The 8986-nt window shown below is 45.4% G+C and overlaps 1 protein-coding gene across 8 annotated transcripts in view; it reads left to right on the forward strand.

The window, feature by feature from the left end:
- Window positions 1–8906, forward strand: part of TRAPPC10 (trafficking protein particle complex subunit 10) — a 79847-nt gene extending 70941 nt beyond the window's left edge. For 6 of the 8 annotated variants that reach the window (XM_059686580.1, XM_059686583.1, XM_059686582.1 and 3 more), the window contains 3 exons: window positions 2768–2945; window positions 5123–5317; window positions 5588–8906. In XM_059686580.1, the coding sequence (XP_059542563.1) occupies window positions 2768–2945; window positions 5123–5317; window positions 5588–5826 (612 nt within the window). In that variant the 3' untranslated portion in view covers window positions 5827–8906. Of the gene's footprint in view, window positions 1–2767; window positions 2946–4614; window positions 5100–5122; window positions 5318–5587 lie in introns of those variants that run through there. The other 2 variants (XM_059686581.1, XM_059686584.1) reach the window with 2 other exon arrangements.
- The last annotated feature ends 80 nt before the right edge of the window (window positions 8907–8986 follow it).

Raw genomic sequence — 8986 nt, forward strand, 5'->3', positions numbered from 1 at the left:
TTTTTATTACTGAGTTATAAGTGTTCTTTATATAGTTTAGATATCAGTCCCTTATCAGATATGATTTGCAAATATTTTCTCTCATTTTGTGGATTGTATTTTCACTTTCTTGATGATGTCCTTTGAAACACAAATCTTTACTTTTTATGAAGTCCAACTTACTAATCTCTCTTATTTTTTGTACTTTTGGTATAGAATCTTAGAAATCATTGCTTATCCCAAGGTAAAAAAGATTTCCTTCATGTTTTCTTCTAAGAGTTCTATAGTTTTAGCTCTTACATGTAGGTCTGTGATCTGTTTTGAGTGAGCCTTTGTGTATGGTGATAGGCAGGGGTCCAAATTCATTCTTTCCATGTGGTTATTCAGGCATCCCTATACCATTTGTTGGAAACACTGTTCTTTCCCCATTGAATGGCCTTGGCACCCTTGTTGAAAATCATTTGGCCATAAATGTTAGAATTTATTTCTGCCAAGGTTTATTTCTAAATAAATAGTTCTAAATATTTCTAACAGTGTCCCTAAAGCCTCAGCAGTTGCTGTCAGGTTTGGGAGGCACGTCCTGTGCTTCCCCTCGGCTGCTGGCCGCTGCCCTGCATTTCACATGCAGCCAGAACGTGATGCTCAGGGACACACACTTGGAGCGCACTCACCATCAGTCTGTAGCTGCGCTTCCTTCCAAGCTCTGAGCAAAGGCACTTTCCACCTCGGCTGCACTCAGACAGTCCAGACTGAGCTTCCTGGGAGCAGATTTCTCAGGCGGCTCTGCTGTGGTGCCAGCGTTCCTCCATCTCCTGCCACTGCTGCGTCCCCCAGTCCACAGACATGCGTCTCCTTGCCCGTCCAAGGGCTGTGTCCATTTGTACCTGCAAGTGCAGGCATCTTTTTCTTCCAGTTGAAGAGTTGCATAAACTTCCAGCGCAGCCCTCTTCTGATGGGTCCAAGTCTGTCCTGTCCCCAACAGCCATGATTGGGTGTTTGACAGGGAAACAAACCGCTGATCGAGACCCATCCGGGTTACTGCTCAGCTTTGTTAGCTCCCAGAAAAACATGAAATCTTCTTTGAACATTTTATAACAACTACAGAACACTTTAAATTGAGTTATATCCTAAGTAATTATATATCTGTTATAACTTCAGGAAATTAACACTTAGTAAGTGGAGCACAGGGAGCTAGATGGTGAGCTGTGGTTCAACAATAGACCACAAGGGGAGTTGAAATAGAAAAATGTGTTACCTACAGGTTCTGGAGGAGGTACCCTACACGCCTGGAGAGGCCACACCGGAGGGTCACGGGCAGAGTGCACACAGGGAGCAGGACCTGGGGCTCATGGCTTTATTAGGGCCTGTGGGTGGAGTGCTTTGAGGTTCTTGGACTCAGACTGGATTCGTCAATTCCAACCGGGGCTTGGGTAAGCCCCCAGGGCTCTTCCTAAGGGGCACAGGGGAAGGCGCTGGGAGGCAGGGCGACTGTTGATCCCAGGTACTGGAGAAACTGTATCAGGATATACGTTTGCTCGTGACTCTCTGGGCTGTTATCTAGGGCAGCAGTCGCCAACTGGTGGTCTGCGGGCCACTGGTGGTCCGTGAGTCCAAAAGGTTGGTGACCGCTGATCTAGGGTGTGGCTTGTATGAGAGGCTAGTGTTAGTTGAGGGCCCTGCTGGGCCAACACGGAGTAGCTGAGCTACACTCAGTGGTGTCCTGAAAGAAAGGCGCTCCCCTTCCTAAGTGGAGCCTGCAGCGTGCGGCAGGTGGGCATGATCCCCTGGCAGGCTTTGGGTCTTTGTCCTGGGTGGCAAGCAAATGTTGGGTGAGTGTGAATAGGTATGAATATCAGATAAACATGTCACGGAGAAGGAAACATTGCAGAGAAAGCTGGTATGAACTTGATATTGGGGGATCCCAAGGAATTAATGTTCAATTTGCTAGTTGTTATAATGGCATTATGTTTTGGTAAGAAAATGCCTATGTGTTTAGTATTACATACTGAAGCATACATGGGTAAAATGACAGATTGTCTGAAATTTGCTAAAAATACCCCAGGCGAGCTTTTCCCTGCTGATAGTGCTCTCGCAAACACGGTGAGCGTTCCTGAAACCCACGGGACTTTTCTGTAAGAGTGTGGCAAGCATCAACCCCACCAGGTAACAGTGCGAGAAGGGCAAGGATTCTCTGTGTGCACAGGAAAGCGGCGTTGTGACAGGAGGCAGCGTGGCTATGGTGGGCAGACTTAGGCGATTTTCTGAAAAAAAGGCTAACACTACAAAGAAGATTGTGCTGAGGCTTCAATGTATTGTGCCCAACTGCAGATCTAAGAAAATGCTGGTGATTAAGAGGTGCAAGCATTTGGAACTGGGAAGAGATAAGAAGAGAAAGGGTCAAGTGATCTAGTTCTAAGCTTCATATTTTTTTTATTATATGACAATAAAATTTGGTATGTTCACTTAAAAAAAAAATACACCAGCGTAGATGAAGCAAATGAATGGCATGTTGATAACCTGGAATGTGGGTGACGGCACACAGAGTCGCTGCATGTGCTGTTGAGCGTGCCGGAGCGGTCAGCACGCCGTGAAGCAAGGCCTCCCAAGAGCACTGAGTCGTTCAGGGGCAGCGCCGCTGCTCTGCTGGCGGATGGCACCGCGCTGGGCAGGCGTCTCCTCCGTTCTCCTGGGAGTCTGAGGGCAGCACCTTGTCTGCCTCGCGGCGTTTCTGCAGATTTGTCTTCAGTGTTACACATCGCCGTTGTCCTTTTCTCCCCCTCTCGCCCAGACCTTATATACCGTGAAAGCTGAGATCCTGCCCCCCGCGGGGACGGAGCTCTGTAGGACAGGCTCGCTCTGCGCCCTGGAGGTGTCCATCACGCGCCTGTCGGACCTCCTGGAAGTGGACAGGGATGAAGCACTGACGGAATCCGACGAGTACTTTTCGACCAAGCTGATGTATGAAGGTAGGTTAGAGGCTTCTTCCCTCTAACTGTTGTGCTGATCCAGCGTGCTGAGTGAGTGTGCCCCTCTCCCAGAGTGTAGTGTTCCTTGTCCAAAGAGAGCGTGCTAGAACTGAATGTTTCTATACACTGTGGCCCGACTCTCGCAGGAAGTTGAACTTGGTTGTTATGGAGTCTTCTTCTCACAGGTGTTATCCAGCAGCTGTTGGGCTCAGAGCTGAGCACATGGTAGCACTTGGAGCTGCCCTTTCCTTTCTGCCGTGACTCGGGGTCTTCACCTCACCTTGAAGCAGAGTCTGAACCCCATTGCTCAGCAGTTCGGGTGTCCTGTAATCGTGGCTCCTGCCCTTTTTCCTCCAGCTCTTTTCACCACATGTTCATACTTCATCCCCATGTGACCCCACAGCGACCCCCTCCGCCAGGCCCCTGCTCCATCGCTGATTGCTTGGGCACCCTTCCCAGCCCTCCCCCTCAGGCCTGGCTCCTTCAGTAGCAGGCCTCAGTTTTTGGTGTCAGGACCCTTTATTCTCTAAAAAATTATTGAGGAGCCAAATATTTACTTATTTACTTAAAATAATAGAACTGTTCTCCAAAACAACAACAACAACAGCAAAAACTAGCAAGAGAAACATTGTTTTTGCATTCTTTCAAATCTCTTTAATTTCCGGCTTCTGGGGGTAACTTGAGTTTTCCTGTCGGCTGCGTTTGGTCTGCAGTAATCAGAGCGGTCCAAGGACGTGACGAAACGCCAGTCTCTCACCGATGTAGACGGAACCGGGAGGAATAGGGTAGCAGCTTTCCGATAACTAGATATTCCTCGGTCCTACACCAAAGCCGGGCACATGGCTGTTGTTACAGCTGGATACTGTGAGGTCTGAGGTCACACCAGTGGCCCTTTTGTACTGAATTTCATGAAATCCTTTTATCTGACTTGCATTTTGAAAGGCATCACTTTGTAGCACCATGCATTGGTCATTTGGGCACCGTGGTTCCTGAGTTATACAGATCTTCTCAATGTTGCCACCTTTCATTACACCCTCACAGATTCACATCGTTTCCAGCTCACACTGAACTCATCAGGATGGTCTGATTATAGGGACATTGTCAAGCTCACAATGGCAAATGCAAGTTTTCCAAAATCCTAATTTTTGATGAGACTTTTCAGATTGTATCATTGGCCACTTCTTTAAAGTGACAGGCTCATGTCATTCAATTGAAAGAAAATGTCTGCAAAAACCCAAGACTGAGTAGCCACAGCTGGCGAAGTTGAGGCGAGCTCAGCAGTCTGGCACCCTGCGCTGTGCAGATGCCCGGTCCTATATCACAGGAGACAGCGAGGCTGGGGAGGCGGGCGATGGGCACACAGGCCTCTCTGCTGTTTGCAGCTTCTTGTGAGTCTATAATCATTTCACAAAGTTAGGACAGGAATGTGAAAATGGCTTTGGCCCACCCTGAGGACCACACTCTGGGAACTGCTGCTCCAAGGTGTCCCTCCGGATGCTGTATGTCCTTTGCACAGCTCCGCATGTCCTTGGCACCACTCATCTTCAGAGGCTCCCCATCTGCAGGATGCCCTCTGTGACCCCTCTTTGCTGCTCATAGAACTTGCAGTCACATGCTCCTAGGCTCCTGCTTTATTTCCTGTGACCCGGATGCTCTGCCCTCTTTGCAGGGTCATCTGCTTCTTGAGGACAACGATGCTGTCCTACATACTTTGGAGTGACGGCTCAGTTAAGTGTTTGACTTGCACTGGATTATACACAGCTGTGTTATTATTAGCGTCAATAATAACACCTTCCGTGTATTAGACTGAGCGGCAGCTGGGATGTAGCCTCTCTGCTCTGATGCCACCCATTAGAAGATGCCGCCTTTGGTGCCGCCCCCATTCCTCATTTAGCAGCCAGGCAGCCATGCTCCTGAAGTATCACACAGGTTGTGCGGTGATTTCGAACAGAATTGAACCCTTGTTCGTTTATTGATGAGAAGAGTGATTTCCCTGGCATCAGCATGTGTCTTGCTTGCTCCACCGTGTGTGTCTTATTGGAACGTGCAGTCACAAGACATGGAGGCAGAGACATGTTTGGGATTTTATGCTGAGTGTGAGACTGTTGATGCTTTTATTTGGTATGGATATGCATGCCCTTTTCCAGGGTAAGACAGTGCTTCCCTCTCTGTTTCAGTGGTCGACAACAGTAGCAACTGGGCAGTGTGTGGGAAAAGTTCTGGAGTCATCTCCATGCCTGTGGTCGCTCAGGCGACGCACAGAGTCCACATGGAGGTGATGCCCCTGTTCGCGGGTTACCTGCCCCTTCCCGACGTCAGGCTCTTTAAGTACCTCCCACATCACTCTGCGCACTCCTCACACCTGGACGCCGGTAAGGACTCTGGTGCGGGGAGCAGGCCTGCTGACCACAGCATGTTCTCTGGGCCAGGGGAACCTAAAGCCCAAACCTGGGCAGGGAGACCAGCCTTAGGCAACTGCCCTGGAGCTCAGTCCTTTGAGGACTTGTGTGCTAGGTTCCTGTACGGGTTGCCTGAGTTAACACGCTGCTGCACTGAAGGTTGTCTTGGGAGGCTTGCTACTCCCCATGGTGGGTAAAGGCTCTGCGGCCGTGGCCTCATCTCACTTCCTGTGTGTTTTGCAGACAGCTGGATAGAAAACGACAGCCTGTCGGTGGACAAGCACGTGGATGACCAGCTGGACAGCAGCAGCATCAAGAGCAGGGGCAGCGTGCACTCGGCCGCCAGCAGTGAGCATAAAGGCTTGCCTATGCCCCGGCTGCAGGCGCTGCCGCCCGGCCAGGTCTTCAACTCCAGCACGGGCATGCAGATCCTGGTCATCCCCAGCAAAGATGACCATGTTCTGGAAGTCAGTGTCACATGACCACTCCTCCAGTTAACAGCCCAGACCCAGTGTGAATGCACTCCAAGGGATCCTACTCGATTGTCCTCCATTGTCATTCTAGCTCTAACCAGATCTGGGACTCTGCCTGGCCATGGAAGCATCAGAGCGTCTCAGTGTGCAGCCGGTCAGCTGAGTCCAGCGTTAGGTTTGTGTTGTCAGTGGTGTAAGGTTACTTGTTCCTTTCTCATCTCCCCGTCCCTGTGCTGGTGTCCCCCAGTGCTGGCCCGAGCCCACTTCCTTACCCCTCACTCCCTGCTCACGAAAGCTCTGCAGAGGGGTCTTTCACCCAGACAACCTCTGGTTCTTCTTCTTCTTCTTCTTCTTCTTCTGGTTCTTTAGGGTGGTCTGTGTGTCTTCCAGAGAGGCACACGACAGGCCTTGCAGTCTTATCAGTAACACGTGTGTGCCTTTCTGGTCACACGGCCGCCCAATTTCTGGACCAGGTGGATTTGTCAGTCTCCTAAGGAGTAACACAGTCCTTTACCTCAGCTCATCTAGTTGTGCTTTTCTAGAAAAATACCCTTTTGGGGCAGGGGGGTGGGCTAACGGGTGGGGTGGGGAGGGAACAACCCCTTCTGTGCCTTGGGATGTCAAACTGGGCGGACCTGGAGCACCCATTACTGGAGCCATTTTAAAGGCACTTAAGATAGAGCAGGGCCTAAGGAGCAGTTCCGTGCTGAAGCAGCTTAGGAATAAACGTTTCTGGGACACTTTTTCCCTCATAATGTTGATTGAATATTATATGCACTTGAAATTAAAAATATATTTATTTTAATTGTCATATATGTGAGGGTTAATATGTTGTGTTTTCTCTCACCTTTACATCTAATTGTAACTGTAAAATCAATATTTTTCTTTTGCACCTTAAATCTTAGGAATTTAGAGGTTCCATTTAAGTGAAGATTAGAGGGGTCCGCTCAGTGCATTTCTAGTCTGGTTGTGGGAGGGACGGAAGTCTTGGCATATTCTCTGCTGGTCCACTAAATTGCAGATATATCATACCAATGGATTAATTTGCTTTCGGTTGTAAATTTAATTGTACATATGGTTGATTTATTATTTTTAAAAGTACAAATTAACTGAGGTAATGTTTATGTATAAGTTGCACCAAAAATCAAGGACAGAATAAATGCGTGTTTGTTTTTATTGGTGTGAAAGTCACAGCTTGTAAATAAGTGTTGTATGTATTAAACCTTTTCCACCTCTCCAAAGCAATGTATTTTTGTACATATGGAATAGAGAACTCTTAATTCACTAGGAAAGTGTGATCGGAATTGAACTTGAACAGATTAATGCAAGTGAGGGTGGGGCTTCATGTGAATAACCTCAAATGTGTAAGCCTTACAGAAATCGGAGCCTCCTGCAGCTGCTACTAGCCGGGGCTTGTCACCTGCTTGAGAGGCTGGTACTGGGGTAAAAGGTCAGATCAGTACATATACAACACAGCAGTCTCAGTGTTCTGTAGGTTGTCTGTATCAACTCATTCAACAAATACAGGTGGTGTCATTTCTCCCCCATGTCTTCTTCGTTTATAGAAATTGGAGAAGTGTGTGAAGAAGATAAATATTTGTGTATTTAATTAAACTTTCCAGAAATTTATCTTCCTTATGAGCCATTTAAAACTAATAAACTTGGTCAACTTTGTAGGCAAATTAGAACTTCAGCATCTAATGATGGGTTAGGGTTTCTAAAATACATTTGTTTTATTGTAAAAATTGATGATTGCCCTACAAAGATCTACCAAGCCCTGCGAATGAAGAGATCTTTTGAGATTTGATTTGGCCAGAAAAGCTCTAATCCTCGTGGTCAGCCTTGGGCCCAGGGGACAAATCCATGTGTAACTTTCCCCCTTCCTTCTGAAGGGGCAGTGTGATTCAATGGTGACCTTATTTCTGTTTGTGCCTGGGCTCTAATCCCAGGATGACATTCTCTAATTATAGAGAGGGGAAAAATGGAGGGGAAATCCAGATGTTTATGGCGGTTTCTTACTGTCTGAAAATTTAAGGAAATCAAATTTATCTCAGGTTTTGTTTTTTTACCCTAACCAAAAGATCTTTTGCAATATAAATTACCATTTTAAAGGTACTTTAAGATAGAGTACCTCTGTTTTTTACATTTTATTTTTGTTTTTTACACAAAGGAAGAATGTCACCTAAAACTTTTTTTTTTTTTTTTTTAACTGAAAGGCTACACTTGGATTTTTGTGGTGTTTAAAATAAAATAAGGCTTATGGGTTTGAGACTAGCTGGTTTAGTTGATAAAGATGTAGCAGCTGTTAAATAATTATGAAGCCAGGTTTAGAATATGCATCTTAAAAAAAACAATATGCAGCTACTTTGCAAATATGTGTGGAAATGTAAATATTAGCAAAAAGAACAGAAAGTAAGTTATAATTTTGGTGAATTTCATGGGGTCTCCTATGATTGGAAAAATTATAACTTCTGATTCTAATGTGAAAATAGATGTATTTAATCTGAAAATGACTTCTACCTACAGTTCCATTGTCAGCACAGGCTGTAGTGGGTTGGATTTCTAAATTAGTAAGTCTTAGTTGATGAGGATAGATATCCCATAAAGAGTCAGTAGAGAAAATACACACAGACTTATATTCAAATTGTCTTTAGTGTTTAAAATAAGATTGTTATAAAATGAATTTAAACACTCCAGGTGTGTATATAAAATGAAACGTTAAATATTTTTTATTAAAGAATTAGGCTGACATAAACATTTCACTGTTAACTGTGATCTTTAAAATAAATCCTACATGATTTTAAAATTTGATTTTTTTTCATGAAAATGTCCCTTCCTCTAAACTTACTCATTTTATACACCAAGCTATAAAACTAGAAGGCATTGTTAATCAAATTTGTTGGGATTCTGTGACTGGAAAAGGTGACAAGTTGGTGACTTTGACACTGCAGGTATTCCATTTTCAAGGTTTACTATGAAAGTCATTTTTCACATTATTCTGTAATATATTGTTAGACTAAAACCATTGTATTAAGACTGTTTAAAATGTAAGCATTTTAAATTCTGAAAATACACATTTTAAAAAGAAACTGCTGATTTGCATTTTGTTCTTTTCTGTGGGATGTGAAAATTGTGCAGTTACAGAGTTTTCTTGTTTTACTTTGTTTCT

This window comes from Myotis daubentonii, chromosome 3, assembly GCF_963259705.1.
Source record: "Myotis daubentonii chromosome 3, mMyoDau2.1, whole genome shotgun sequence".
In the NCBI taxonomy this organism is placed as follows: Eukaryota; Metazoa; Chordata; class Mammalia; order Chiroptera; family Vespertilionidae; genus Myotis; species Myotis daubentonii.